Source organism: Homarus americanus, unplaced genomic scaffold (genome assembly GCF_018991925.1).
Source record: "Homarus americanus isolate GMGI-L3 unplaced genomic scaffold, GMGI_Hamer_2.0 scaffold36188, whole genome shotgun sequence".
Taxonomy (NCBI): Eukaryota; Metazoa; Arthropoda; class Malacostraca; order Decapoda; family Nephropidae; genus Homarus; species Homarus americanus.
The window spans coordinates 4,928,906-4,944,488 of record NW_024718183.1 but is presented as its reverse complement, the minus strand read 5'-3'; the positions used below and the strand labels follow the sequence as shown (position 1 = coordinate 4,944,488).

Sequence of the window (15,583 nt, the reverse complement as noted above, 5' to 3'; positions counted from 1 at the left end):
ACCAGGAGGAGGAGACCAGGAGGAGGAGGACCAGGAGGAGGGAGGACCAGGAGGAGGGAGACAGGAGGAGGAGGACAGGAGGAGGAGGACCAGAGGAGGAGACAGGAGGAGGAGACCAGGAGGAGGAGACAGAGGAGAACAGGAGAGGAGACCAGGAGGAGGGGAGGACCAGGGAGGGGGAGAGACGAGGAGGAGGACAGGAGGAGGAGACGGGAGAGGAGACCAGGAGGAGGGAGACCAGGAGGGAGGAGGACCAGGAGGAGGAGGACCAGGAGGAGGAGGACCAGGAGGAGGGAGGACCAGGGAGGAGGAGGACCAGGGAGGAGGAGGACCAGGAGGAGGAGACCAGGAGAGGAGGACCAGGAGGAGGAGGACCAGGAGGAGGAGACCAGGAGAGGAGGACCAGGAGGAGGGGACACGAGAGGAGGACCAGGGAGGAGGAGGACCAGAGAGAGACAGGAGGAGGAGACCAGGAGGAGGAGGACCAGGAGGAGGAGGACCAGGGAGGAGGAGGACCAGGAGGAGAGGACCAAGAGGAGGGACAGGAGGGAGGAGGACCAGGAGGAGGAGGACCAGGAGGAGGAGACCAGAGGGAGGAGGACCAGGAGGAGGAGGACCAGGAGGAGGAGGATCAGGAGGAGGAGGAACCAGGAGGAGGAGGACCAGGAGGAGGAGACCAGGAGGAGGGACCGGAGGAGAGGCACAGGAGGAGGAGACCAGGGAGGAGGGGAGGACCAGGAGGAGGAGGACCAGGAGAGAGGAGGACCAGGAGGAGACCAGAGAGGAGGACCAGGAGGAGGAGACCAGGAGGAGGGAGACAGGAGGAGAGAGGGGAGGAGGGAGACGAGGAGAGGAGGAGACAGGAGGAGGAGACCAGGAGGAGGAGGACCAGGAGGAGGGAGGAGGACCGGGAGGAGGAGACCGGGAGGAGGGACCAGGAGGAGGAGACCAGGAGGAGGAGACCGGGAGGAGGAGGACCAGGAGGAGGAGGACCAGGAGGAGGGCAGGAGGAGACCAGGAGGAGGGAGGACCAGGAGGAGGGAGGAGGGACCAGGAGGAGGAGACCAGGAGGGAGGAGACCAGGAGGAGGAGGACCAGGAGGAGGAGGACCAGGGGGAGAGGACCAGGAGGGAGGAGACCAGGAGGAGGAGGACCAGGAGGGAGGAGGACCAGAGGGAGGAGGAGGACCAGGAGGAGGAGGACCAGGAGGAGGAGGACCAGGAGGAGGAGGACCAGGAGGAGGTCAAGAAGAAGAAGAAACAACAGAATGAACGAACGAGAAGCACAACAAATAATGTACCAAATATGACTTCACACACACACACACACACACACACACACACACACACACACACACACACACACACACACATAAATACTACATTTAAAGTCATGTCTATAGAAATCCACTCTACAAAATAATATAAATCCCTCTACAAAAATACATAAACTTATCCATGGACAGCACCTGTATATCCACGACCCAATCCAGGAGTCTACAGACCCTAACGGATATTGCACTAAAAATTCAGTGTTATGTGTGTGGGGGCTGGTGGAAGGCTGTCTCAGGTAGGGGGGGGGGGATAGCTGACACATGTTTGGGCGACGAAAGGCAAGAAGAGTCTACCTCCTACACCTCCAAGATTGCCTCATTCACCCCTCCCTCCTTCCCTTCCTTAGTCACTGCCTCCCCTCCCTTAGTCACTTCTACCCTCCCTTAGTCACTGTACCTCCCCCCATCCCCCACCGTCACTCTACCTCCCCCCAATCCTCCACCGTCACTCTACACCCCACGTCACTCTCCCTCCGGTCACTCACCCGTCCTCCAGTAAAACACCTCCATCCAGCAGTAGAGAACTTGCTGTCATTCTCAAGTCCAAACAAAACAACGGTGTATTTCTGCATATAGTGACAGTTTGTATGTTAATGTTATGCCTTTATGGCTTTGGTCAACCCAGACATAACATTATGGCTTAGCGGGGAGAGGTGTGATGTCTGGTCCACCACCAGGCGTCCTAACATTGGTGGAGTACAAAGGTGAGGTTGGCACTACTGCCGGTCTCTGGCACCTAGTGAGTGAGAGGTTGGCACTACTAGCAGGTCTCTGGCACCTAGTGAGTGAAGGTTGGCACTACTAGCCGGTCTCTGGCACCTAGTGAGTGAGAGGTTGGAACTACTAGCCGGTCCCTGGCACCCAGTGAGTGAGGTTGGCACTACTAGCCGGTCTCTGGCACCTAGTGAGTGAGAGGTTGGCACTACTAGCAGGTCCTGGCACCTAGTGAGTGAGGGATTGGCACTACTAGCCGGTCTCTGGCACCTGGTGGTGAGGTTGGCACTACTGGGTCCTGGCCGAGTGAGTGAGGGATTGGCACTACTAGCCGGTCTCTGCACCTAGTGAGTGAGAGGTTGGAACTACTAGCCGGTCCCGGCACCTAGTGAGTGGGGTTGGCACTACAGCCGGTCCCGGCACCTAGTAGTGAGGATTGGCACTACTAACCAGTCCCTGGCACCTAGTAGTGAGGATTGGCACTACTAGCCAGGTCCCTGGCACCTAGTGAGTGAGAGGTTGGAACTACTAGCCGGTCTCCTGGCACCTAGTGAGTGAGGAGTTGGCACTACAGCAGGTCTGGCACCTAGTGGTGAGAGGTTGGCACTACTAGCAGGTCCCTGGCACCAGAGTGGTGAGAGGTTGGAACTACTAGCCGGTCTGGCACCTAGTGGTGGGGATTATTACTAGCCGGTCTCTGGCACCTAGTGAGTGAGAGGTTGGCACTACTAGCCGGTCTGCACCCTAGTGAATGGGAGGTTGGCATTACCAAGGTGGTCCCTGGCACCTAGTGAGTGAGAAGGTTGGAACTACTAGCCGGTCCCTGGCACCCAGTGAGTGAGAGGTTGGCACTACTAGCCGGTCCCTGGCACCTAGTGGGAGAGGTTGGCACTACTAGGTGGTCAATGGCACCTAGTGGTGAGAGGTTGGAACTACTAGCGGTCCCTGGCACTAGTGAGTGAGAGGTTGCTACTCGCCGGTCCCTGGCACCTAGTGGGTGAGAGGTTGGAACTACTAGCCGGTCTCTGGCACCTAGGCAGGAGAGGTTGGCACTACTAGCCGGTCCCTGGCACCTAGTGGATGGGAGGTTGGCACTACTAGGTGGTCCCTGGCACCTAGTGAGTGAGAGGTTGGAACTACTAGCCGGTCCCTGGCACCCTAGTGGTGAGAGGTTGGCACCACTAGCCGGTCCCTGGCACCTAGTGAGTGAGAGGTTGGCACTACTAGGTGGTCTCACCTAGTTAGGTGAGGGTTGGAACTACTAGCCGGTCCCTGGGCACCTAGTGAGTGAGGTTGGCACTACAGCCAGTCCCTGGCACCTAGTGAGTGAGGTTGGAACTACTAGCGGTCTCCTGGCACCTAGTGAGTGAGAGGTTGGCACTACTAGCCGGTCTCTGGCACCTAGTGAGTGAGAGGTTGGCACTACTAGCCGGTCCCTGGCACCTAGTGAGTGAGAGGTTGGCACTACTAGGTGGTCCCTGGCACCTAGTGAGTGAGAGGTTGGCACTACTAGCCGGTCTCTGGCACCTAGTGAGTGGAGGTTGGCACTACTAGCCGGTCCCTGGCACCTAGTGAGTGAGAGGTTGGCACTACTAGCCGGTCTCTGGCACCCTATGAGTGAGGGATTGGCACTACTAGCCGGTCTCTCTGGCACCTAGTGAGTGAGAGGTTGGCACTACTAGCCGGTCTCGCTGAGTGAGAGATTGGCACTACTAGCCGGTCTCTGGCACCTAGTGAGTGAGGATTCGCACTGGCGGTCTCTGGCACCTAGTGAGGAGAGGTTGGCACTACTGCAGGTCCCTGGCACCTAGTGAGTGAGGGATTGGCACTAGCCGGTCTCTGGCACCTAGTGGTGAGGATTGGCACTACTAGCCGGTCTCTGGCACCTAGTGAGGAGAGGTTGGCACTACTAGCAGGTCCCTGGCACCGAGTGAGTGAGGGATTGCACTACTAGCCGGTCTCTGGCACCTAGTGAGTGAGAGGTTGGAACTACTAGCCGGTCCCTGGCACCTAGTGAGTGAGGATTGGCACTACTAGCCGGTCGGCACCTAGTGAGTGAGGGATTGGCACTAATAGCCGGTCTCTGCAACCCTAGTGAGTGAGAGGTTGGCACTACTAGCAGGTCTCTGGCACCCTGTGAGTGAGAGGTTGGCACTACTAGCAGGTCCCTGGCACCGAGTGAGTGAGGGATTGGCACTACTAGCCGGTCTCTGGCACCTAGTGAGTGAGGTTTGAGACTACTAGCCGGTCCCTGGCACCTAGTGAGTGAGGGATTGGCACTACTAGCCGGTCCCTGGCACCTAGTGAGTGAGGGATTAGCACTACTAGCCGGTCTCTGGCACCTAGTGAGTGAGAGTTGGCACTACTAGCAGGTCTCTGGCACCTAGTGAGTGAGAGGTTGGCACTACTAGCAGGTCCCTGGCACCAGTGAGTGAGGATTGGCACTACTAGCCGGTCTCTGGCACCTAGTGAGTGAGAGGTTGGAACTACTAGCCGGTCCCTGGCACCTAGTGAGTGAGAGGTTGGCACTACTAGCCGGTCTCTGGCACCTAGTGGGTGAGAGGTTGAACTACTAGCCGGTCCCTGGCACCTAGTGAATGGGAGGTTGGCACTACTGCCGGTCCTGGCACCTGGTGAGAGGTTGGCACTACTAGCCGGTCCCTGGCACCTAGTGAATGGGAGGTTGGAACTACTAGCCGGTCCCTGGCACCTAGTGAATGGGAGGTTGGCACTACTAGCCGGTCCCTGGCACCTAGTGAATGTTGTAGTCCACGGCCAGAGGAGCCTCGCTCCCGGCCCAGAGAGCCTCGCCCCCAGCCACCAGAGAGCCTCGCCTCCCGGCCAGAGAGCCTCGCCTCCCGGCCACCAGGAGAGCCTCGCCTCCCGGCCACCAGAGTGTCTCGCCTCCCGGCCACCAGAGAGCCTCGCTCCCCGGCCACCAGAGAGTCTCGCTCCCTGTCACAGGTGCCGGACCCTTGATTCCTGTCGGTCCCTGGAGAAGTCCTGGACTTCAGACACATCCTGACCCCAGACCCTGGCCCCTCCACAGTCCCCACTCAATAAACAGGTCCCGGGTCTTAAACTGCCCTTAGCCCCCAAAAGACAGCTCCTGGTCCCCAGACAGACGGCCCTTGGCCCCCAAGGTCTACACACACACACACTGCAGTTGGTAAAAGTCAGTAATAATGTCACCTCCTCAGTCTTCAGATAATATCACACACACACTAAATTGTTTACTTAACGTCAGGTCACATCAGGTGCGACAGGGTTATGAAATTCCTACCTGCCAGCGTCTGCGGCGGTGACCTGTCGTATGAGGCACCCGCCCACCTGCTGGATGCGTCCGTCTTGCACCACGGCCACTTCCACCTTCCCGGAGATCCGGTGCCACCTGGCGGGTCACACACACCTTCTCAACATGTTTCCGACTTGCTGGCTAAAGTCCAGTCATGTCACTATTATCTCAACATTTTTCATTCAAGAAGCTTTATATAAAGATGACTACAAACACACATACTGCATATATATATATATATATATATATATATATATATATATATATATATATATATATATATATATATATATATATATATATATATATATATATATATATATATATATATATACACTGGTACAATATTTAATGATATCGTACAATGTTTGAGTAAAAAATATAGTTAACTGGCAGATTTTAGTTTATTCAAACACACAATTGGTGTAATAAGCAGAACAAAAATGTTGTTTCCGTCCCGCCCGTGTTGACGGGATGTGCAAATTTCAAAGGTGTCATCAATTTGATATTAAATTTGGGAAAGTGGAAACTGGCTGACACAGAGAGTGACAGATATGTGATACTGGAAATTAATGAATTAGTTCAAAACAACATGAACAATGGCGGTGAAATTATTAAAAATAATTATATTTGATGAAGCCATGTTGGACTACTGACCAGGTCTGCCACTAACTGTTGACTGTGTAGTGCTTGTGGGTGTGTACTGACTGTCTGGTGCTTGTGGGTATGTACTGACTGTGTAGTGCTTGTGGTTGTACTGACTGTCTGGTGCTTGTGGGTGTGTACTGACTGTCTGGTGCTTGTGGGTGTGTACTGACTGTCTGGTGCTTGTGGGTGTGTACTGACTGTCTGGTGCTTGTGGGTGTGTACTGACTGTGTAGTGCTTGTGGTGTGTACTGACTGTGGTGCTTGTGGGTGTGTACTGATTGTGTAGTGCTTGTGGGTGTGTACTGACTGTGTAGTGTGGGTGTGTACTGACTGTGTAGTGCCTGTGGGTGTGTACTGACTGTCTGGTGCTTGTGGGTCTGTACTGACTGTCTGGTGCTTGTGGGTGTGTACTGACTGTGTAGTGCTTGTGGGTGTGTACTGACTGTAGTGCTTGTGGGTGTGTACTGACTGTCTGGTGCTTGTGGGTGTGTACTGACTGTGTAGTGCTTGTGGGTGTGTACTGACTGTGTAGTGCTTGTGGTGTGTGACTGTCTGGTGCTTGGGGGTGTGTACTGACTGTCTGGTGCTTGTGGGTGTGTGTGTGTAGTGCTTGTGGGTGTGCTGACTGTGTAGTGCTTGTGAGTGTGTACTGACTGTCTGGTGCTTGTGGGTGTGTACTGACTGTGTAGTGCTTGTGGGTGTGTACTGACTGTGTGGTGCTTGTGGGTGTGTACTGACTTGTGTAGTGCTTGTGGGTGTACTGACTGTGTGGTGCTTGTGGGTGTGTACTGACTGTCTGGTGCTTGTGGGTGTGTACTGACTGTGTGGTGTGTGGGTGTGTACTGAGTGTAGTGCTGTGGTGTGTACTGACTGTAGTGCTTGTGGGTGTGTGCCTGTGTAGTGCTTGGTGTGTATGGTTGTGTAGTGCTTGTGGGTGTGTACTGACTGTGTAGTGCTTGTGGGTGTGTGACTGACTGTGTAGTGCCTGTGGTGTGTACTGACTGTGTAGTGCTTGTGGGTGTGTACTGACTGTCTGGTGCTTGTGGGTATGTACTGACTGTGTAGTGCTTGTGGGTGTACTGACTGTCTGGTGCTTGTGGGTGTGTACTGACTGTCTGGTGCTTGTGGGTGTGTACTGACTGTCTGGTGGGTGTGTACTGACTGTGGTGCTTGTGTGTGTACTGATTGTGTAGTGCTTGTGGGTGTGTACTGACTACTGTGTGGTGCCTGTGGGTGTGTACTGACTGTCTGGTGCTTGTGGGTCTGTACTGACTGTCTGGTGCTTGTGGGTGTGTACTGACTGTGTAGTGCTTGTCTGACTGTGTGTGCTTGTGGGTGTGTACTGACTGTCTGGTGCTTGTGGGTGTGCTGACTGTGTAGTGCTTGTGGGTGTGTACTGACTGTGGTGCTTGTGGTGTGTACGTGTCTGGTGCTTGTGGGTGGTGTACTGACTGTGTAGTGCTTGTGGGTGTGTACTGACTGTGTAGTGCTTGTGAGTGTGTACTGACTGTGTAGTGCTTATGGGTGTGTACTGACTGTCTGGTGCTTGTGGGTGTGTACTGATTGTGTAGTGCTTGTGAGTGTGTACTGATTGTGTATTGCTTGTGTGTGTGTACTGATTGTGTAGTGCTTGTGAGTGTGTACTGACTGGTGACTGTTGACTCCTATAATGAATTTCAAGTATTATCAATGTGAAAATAAACTGTTAAAGACTGTTTTGAATATGAAGACAGAGTGTTAGCATAAAGAGACTGTTAGCATGAAGAATGACTATTATTATGAAGACAGTGAAGACAGACAGAAAAGAGACTGTTAGTATGGAGACAGACGGTTAGAAGAGACTGTTATTAAGAAGACAAACAGTTAGAAGAAAGACTGTTATCATGAAGAAAAAATTATGAAGAAAAAACACCATGACTAGAGATAACTGACTGGTACTGCGGGATGGGGAAGCCCTGGGCAGCACAGGGCAGCTCAACGGTGTGTCTGATGGAGGCAGTGACGGTGGAGCGAGAGTCGGTGATCCTTGGAGGGACGGAAGACCTTGGTTCGTTCACCATCAACCTGGAAGGAAACGTATTGAGATTTTTTGTTAAAGGACAAGATAATTTTTTTGCTGATACACTGAAAGAAAAATCCGGTTGATAAATTCAAAGAAAATCTGGGTAATTGAAAGAAAAATTCGGTTGATAAATTGAAAGAAAAATCCAGGTAATTGAAAGAAAAATCCAGATGATAAATTTAAAGACAAATTCAGATAATAAATTGAAAGAAGAATCTGGTTAAAAATTGAAAATCTGGTTGATAAATTGAAAGGAAATCCGCCCCAGTTGTGAGTTAGAGCGTGTGGTAAGGGCGTCTTCCAGGCTAAAGCCGAGAGTTAAGGTATTGGGAATGTAATACTTGTCTTGAGCAGTGGTATATACGCCCCTGTGCCACCAACACTCACCACCACACACAAGACCAGTGTCCAGAGCCAAAATAAAACAATGGTAGTAGCAGTAGTAGTAGTAGTAGTAGTAGTAGTAGTAGTAGTAGTAGTAGTAGTAGTAGTAGTAGTAGTAATGGTAGTAGTAGTAATATTAGTAAAATTTGAAACACGTGAGGTCAAGCAAGTGGCGTACGCTGATGACCTAACAGGAGCAGGAAAAGTGGAGGACATCAAAAAGTGGTAGGACCTGATAACATCACGAGGCCCACAAATAGGGTACCACCCAAACGCCAGCATGTCCTTCCTCAATGTGAAGCCAGAACAGTATGAATGGGCAATGGAGGTGTTCAGTGGAAGTGAAGTCAAAATAAGAATGGATGGCCAAAGACACCTAGGCGCAGTAATTGGCACGACGGACTTGAAGACCGAGTACGTAACGGGAAAGGTGAATGAGTGGGTTAGGGAAATCCAAGCTCTGTCTGAGATTGACACAGAGCCACATGCGGCTTTTGCAGCATTCACCCATGGAGTCAAACATCACTGGAACTACCTGATGCACACTGTCCCTGATATTGGTCCCCTCCTCCACCCTCTGGAAGAAGCTAACAGCATCAATTTCATTCCCAAATTAGTGAAACGCCCTCACTTAACCCCAGCAGAAAGATCACTCCTTGTGCTACCACCGAGACTGGGAGGAATGGGATTGACCAATCCAGAGGAGATTGCTGCCACCGAACATCAAAACTCAGTTAATCTCACAGCAGCTGTCACTGACCACATAATAGCTCAGAACGCAACAGGGGAGGTGGATACCAGTGAAGTAAACAAGATTAGAAGGTCCATTACGACAGAACGACAGCACAGCCAAAGTGATAAGTTGCAGCAACTGTTGCTGCAAGTACCAGAGAATTTGAAAAAAAGTAGCTATAGTGCAGGAGGTGGGCGCCTCGAACTGGTTAACTACGTTAACGATAAGGGCAAATGGTTTCAGTCTCAATAAACAAGAATTTACAGATGCCAATGCTCTAAGGTACGGTAGGCCAGTAGAAGGTTTGCCCTCCTAATGCGTCTGTGGCTCTTCCTATGAAGTCGATCATGCCAAAGTGTGCAAGAAAGGGGGCTTCATATGCATGAGGCATGACGAAGCAAGGGATCTCACAGCAAATATGTTGAATGAAATCTGCCGTGGTGTCAGGGTGGAACCGACCCTCCTTCCATTGGGCAGTGAGATTTTCCAGCATAGGACTTCAAACACATCCAACGAAGCCCTTGTTGACGTCAGTGCTCGAGGATTCTGGACGCGGGGACAGCGAGCCTTCTTCACATCAGAATTTGTTATCCCATGGCCGCCTGTCACCGTAACTTAACTCTCGATGCTGCACACAGGAAGAAGGAGAACGACAAGATAAGGGCATACGGGGAGAGAATTCAGAACGTTGATCAAGGCAGCTTCACTCCTCTAGTGTTCACAACCTCTGGTGGGATGGGACCAAGTGCAAGATGTTTCTACGCCAGACTCGAGGAGGTGATCTCCGAACAGAAGCAGCAGCCCAGAAGTTATGTTACAGCCTGGATGAGATGTCGACTGTCCTTCTCTCTCCTTAGGTCGGCTTTGCTCTGCCGCAGGGGAACGAGAGCATCGGCCCCAAAGCCGACAACAGTCGCAGATGTTGACTATGAGGCAACAGTCACTGAATGCTGTATAAATCTGCGGCTCAACTAACTCAACACAGATAGGATAGCTACTTATGTATTAGGATATTTAATATTAAGGTAATAAAATGGTGGCGAAGGAATGGCTATTGGGGGAGGCTGGAGGTCTTAAAAAAAGTAGTAAAGGTAATAGGAGAAGTAGTAGTAGTAGTAGTAGTAAAAGTAGTAAAAGTAGGTATAACAGTAGTAGGAGTATAGTAGGAGTATTAGTAGTGGTAGCGACCTGTTAACCTGGGTGACCTCTTAACCTGGGTGACCTGTGGATGACGTAGGCTGATAGAGTACTGACCTTCCAGCGACGGCGGAGATGGTCGTCTCATCAGTCAGGACGTGTTGAGTCTCACAGTGATAGGACTGGAACTCATCCGCCTTGGTGACGTGACGGATGTGAAGCTCACCCGTCCCGAACACTGAGTACCGTCCCCCTGTAACACGGTGACGTCATCATTGTTATTATTATTATTATTATTATTATTATTATTATTATTACTAACACCCAGTACTCACCTGAACGAAAAATAGACTATATTCGTATTATTGTGGAGGCGTCCCGAGCAACGAGGGCCTAACTTCCCACACAATGCTGACAACATATTTATTGTTATTATTATCACCCCGTCCCGTCCTGGAGATGTTGGCACTTACCAATCGGAATCCTCTTCACATTGCCACCGACCATTCAGGATTCTCCCTCATTGCCATTGACCAATCAGGATCCTCCCACACTGGCATCGACCAATCAATATCCTCTCCACATTACCCTCAACCAATCAGCATCCTCCCTCAGTGCCTTCTACCAATCAGCACCTAGTTCACACTCCTTAAGTATTCAAGAGATGTCCTTTTCAGCGCCTGTAGGGTGAGGCGAGCGAATACTAGTGAGGCGAGCGACCATGTCCTTGCAGGGTGAGGCGACCAACCATGTCCTAATATTCTCACGAGACACTACCACCAGCCCCCCAGTACACCCTCAATAAATACTTCCTTTAGCTACGAGGGATTTTGAAGCAGTGTCCATGCTGTCATAGTCTGCCAGCCTCACTAAACTACTGCGGCGTCTCCTGTCACTGCTAACGATCGTGGACTGTCGCTGAGTAAACCATAATTTCACAGCACAAAATAATTTTCTCTTGAGTTATTCTTGTGTTAAAGGAAATCAGAAATGGCTGGGAAGTGTGTGATGCGCGCTCTCTCTCTCTCTCTCTCTCTCTCTCTCTCTCTCTCTCTCTCTCTCTCTCTCTCACACACACACACACCTCGTCAAAGCTATACATACAGAGTGAGAAGCCTTGGGAATCTTAAGAGCGTCCAACTGGCAGAATCCAGGAGCGTTCATGATGGCAATGTGAGTCAGGACAAATCATGCCGGGGAAGAAAGAATTCCTACCATTGGGTGACAAGTGTGGCAGAGAAAGCGAAAGAAAATACTGTAGGTGTAGTGTGAGGGAGGGAAGGAAGGAGAGCCTCGCCACCTCCTGCAGCTAAGGGATAAACATGAAAGTTCTCTCAACCTTGTACGCGTTTTGTTTACTTGGCTGCTTCTCACGCTGCCTCCCAGGAAAGTTAGAACCCCATACGGGCAGAGGTGAGGGTGAGGAGGAGGGTGAGGGAGGAGGGAGCTGACGTGAGGGAGTAGGGGAGGAGGCTGACGTGAGGAGGGTGAGGGAGGCTGACGTGGGGGTGAGGGAGGCTGACGTGAGGAGGAATGTAGGGGAGGAGGGCTGATGAGGGGTGTGAGGGGAGAGGGAGGGCTGACGTGTGAGAGAATGGGGGGAGGAGGGCTGACGTGGGGGGTGGGGGAGGAGGGCTGACGTGGGAGGGGGTGTGAGCAGGAGGGAGGGGCTGACGTGAGAGGGGGTGTGAGGGAGAGGGACTGGCTGACGTGAGGAGAATTGAGGGAGAGGAGGGCCCAGCGTGAGAGGGGTGGGGAGAGGACGGCTGACGTGAGAGGGAGATGAGGAGAGGACAGCTGACGTGAGAGGGGTAGGAAGGAGGGCTGACGTGAGAGGGGTGAGGGAGTGGAGGGCTGACGTGAGAGGGGTAAGGGGGAGGAGGGCTGACGTGAGAGGGGTGAGGGGGAGAAGTTATTTTGTGGATGGTGTTTGAGAATTAATTTTAAGGTTTTGGTTGAGAGTGTTACGCCGTCTCTTAATTTACTTTAATATCCAGGTTCTTGGCGTAACCAAACAAAAAAAAGTGAAGTAAATTAAAAGGGAATAAAAATAAATATAGTAAACCTTTAAGAATTTAATTAATTAAATATTAACACAATAAAGAGCCTCGCAGGCTGTCACAACAAATTGATTCACCATCGAATCTTTTAAGACACAAATGATACTAAACATCGAAACATCAAAAGAATAAAAATATACTAATTTGAAACAACACTGAATGACTTAAATGAAACTAAGCAAATACTGATGGACATAAATAGAGACATAAATAGGTACTCACATAGATATACCACATTGGTGGCGACAGGAACAACACAAATAAATTAAGTATAAGTAACAGGTGACGGGTGTCACTCAAAGGATGTGGACTGTATGACAAGAGGACTGAACTGCCTTCCGTCAGTTGGTGGACTACTATATATATATGGCCTTTTCCCGCCTGTGCGGCCAGCCGGTGGGTCGTTTAACGATGCAGATGGTCGTTAGAGAACAAAGAATGCTTGTTACAATACTAAATGAATAAATAAGATGGGCTTGAACAAACAATCACAGTTAAAACCTTAACAGCACAGGGTAAGGTGACTAGAATATATAATAGTAAATATAACACATCATTACAGGAATAATATGGAACAACATGGAAGGATGTTATATAAAAAATAATAGAAAAATACGACAAGGTCACAACAAGAGGAAGAGAAGTGCCAACAGCTGCTGACTTGGGGCGTCTCTCAGGCCAACAGTGTGTGTGTGTGTGTGTGTGTGTGTGTGTGTGTGTGTGTGTGTGTGTGTGTGTGTGTGTGTGTGTGTGTGTGTGTAAAATACCTTGTCATGGGCCCATGAACTCAGTGATCACAAGAACTGACCCATCAACCATAGGTGAGTGTATCAACTGCCTCAGAGGAACACCTAACCTGACCTAACCATCCCATTCCTCACCTCCCTTCTCCTCATCCTCCAATTCCTGACCCTCCTCCTCATCCACCTCCTCATCCACATCAACACCCACCTGTCAACACATCAGAGACGATCCGCTCGCCGTTGCCTCTGACCCAGGAAGTGACGCTGACGTAGTCCCTGACGAAGGAGGGCACGTGACACTTGATGACCGCTGTGTTGCCGCTGATCACGAATTCATCATAAACTTGAACCTCGTAATACTGACGTACCACTGTGGGAGAGAGAGAGACAAGGGGTGAGATAGTGGGAGACAGAGAGAGACAAGGGGTGAGATAGTGGGAGACAGAGAGAGACAAGGGGTGAGATAGTGGGAGACAGAGAGAGACAAGGGGTGAGATAGTGGGAGAGAGAGAGACAAGGGGTGAGATAGTGGGAGACAGAGAGAGACAACACGATAAAAATAATTAATAATAAGTGAGACTGGAGTGGGAGATGGTATTCAGATTAATAATAATAATAATAATAATAATAATAATAATAATAATAATAATAATAATAATAATAATAATAATAATAATAATAATAATAATAATGTAAATAATAATAATAATAATAATAATAATAATAATAATAATAATTCACACAGGTACACAGTTCAACATGATTAATAGACAGTACAGGTATACGGTACAGGTAGGCTGAGACAGTACAGGTAAACTTGATCAATGATAGCTGACAGGTGTTTAATGTTCAAGAGGCTCATTTGCTTAGGCCTACACTTGGTCTCTCAGTAATAAGATGTATACAGGTAAAACGACAACAACAACAACAACCATTACCACCTAGGCCACACTTTATATGACACACACACACACACACACTGACCTTTCATGCTGGTATATATAATTAAAAATGGCGAAAATCATCAGTAATTTCTATGAATTATATTGAGTTAAGGAGAAGCTGTCGTTTATTGCAGCTCCACGGGTCATACTGTTCTGTCGGTCTGTTCAATTAGTCTGTCGGTCTGTCGGTCTGTTCAGTTAGTCTGTCGGTCTGTCGGTCTGTTCAGTTAGTCTGTCGGTCTGTCGGTCTGTTCAGCTAGTCTGTCGGTCTGTCAGTCTGTTCAGTTAATCCCTATCAAGTCTGTGGAATTACCATTTTCGATTGATCTGTCGGTCTGTCGGTCTGTTCAGTTAGTCTGTCGGTCTGTTCAGTCGGTCTGTTCAGTTAGTCTGTCGGTCTGTCGGTCTGTTCAGTTAGTCTGTCGGTCTGTCGGTCTATTCAGTTAGTCTGTTGGTCTATCGGTCTATTCAATTAGTCGGTTGGTCTGTTGGTCTGTCGGTCTATTCACTTAGTCGGTTGGTCTGTCGGTCTGTCGGTCGCTTTGTCAACTATGAATTTATTATTAATCTGAACTTATCTTTGCAACTTTACTTAAGACAAATTTAGTAGGTTAGGTTAGGTTAGGTTAGGTTAGGTTAGGTTAGGTTAGGTTTAGGTTAGGCTAGGCTAGGTTAGGCTAGGTTAGGTTAGGTTAGGTTTGGCTAGGCTAGGTTAGGCTAGGCTAGGTTAGGCTAGGTTAGGTTAGGTTAGGTTAGGCTAGGCAAGGTTAGGCTAGGCTAGGTTCGGTTAGGTTGGGTTAGGTTTGGCTAGGCTAGGTTAGGCTAGGCTAGGTTAGGTTAGACTCATACAAAACCAAGACTAACAAAAACCATGAAGAAAAAACAAACAAGAAAAAGAACAACAACAACAACAACAACAACAACTACAGCAACAACAACAACAACAACAACAACAACAACAACAAGTCGTAGCATTAAATAAAAAAACTACATAAATTTAAATATATTGACATGATACAATAGGAACAAAAAATATTTAACGATAAAACATTTTGAGAGACGCGCGAGGGAGGTCAGTTCAGGTCAGGTCAGGTCAAGTCGGGTCGGGTCGGGTCAGGTCAGGTCAGGTCAAGTCGGGTCAGGTCAAGTCGGGCCAGGTCTGTCAGGTCAGATCAGGTCAGGTCAAGTCGGGTCAGGTCAGGTCAGGTCAGCTAACTAAAGTGATTCCTTTGTTTTACTCTGAGGCCACAAACGATCAATCATGACACGAAGATTGGTTTCCATAGTGACTCCAACACACCCCTCTCACACATTCTCCCTCCCTCTCACACACTCTCCATCCCTCTCACACACTCTCCCTCCCTCTCACACTCTCCCTCCCTCTCACACACTCTCCCTCCCTCTCACACCCCTCTTACACACTCTCCCTTCCTCTCACTACCTTCACTCCTCACCCATCCCTGGGAATCTATAACCCACTCTCTGTCTGTCTGTGCTCAGTTCATCTGTCTGTGTTTGTGTGTCTTATCT

General features: G+C 49.8%; 1 protein-coding gene across 1 annotated transcript in view; it reads right to left on the bottom strand.

Moving 5' to 3' along the window:
* LOC121859331 (Down syndrome cell adhesion molecule-like protein Dscam2) overlaps nucleotides 1-14,100 on the bottom strand; it is a 59,882-nt gene extending 45,782 nt beyond the window's left edge. The window contains exons 1-5 of the mRNA XM_042356126.1: nucleotides 14,094-14,100; nucleotides 13,318-13,479; nucleotides 10,424-10,559; nucleotides 7,923-8,054; nucleotides 5,331-5,438 (exon numbers count right to left, since the gene is read on the bottom strand). Coding sequence (XP_042212060.1) covers nucleotides 5,331-5,438; nucleotides 7,923-8,054; nucleotides 10,424-10,559; nucleotides 13,318-13,479; nucleotides 14,094-14,100 — 545 coding nt within the window. The remainder of the gene's footprint in view (nucleotides 1-5,330; nucleotides 5,439-7,922; nucleotides 8,055-10,423; nucleotides 10,560-13,317; nucleotides 13,480-14,093) is intronic.
* Between the last annotated feature and the right edge of the window lie 1,483 nt (nucleotides 14,101-15,583).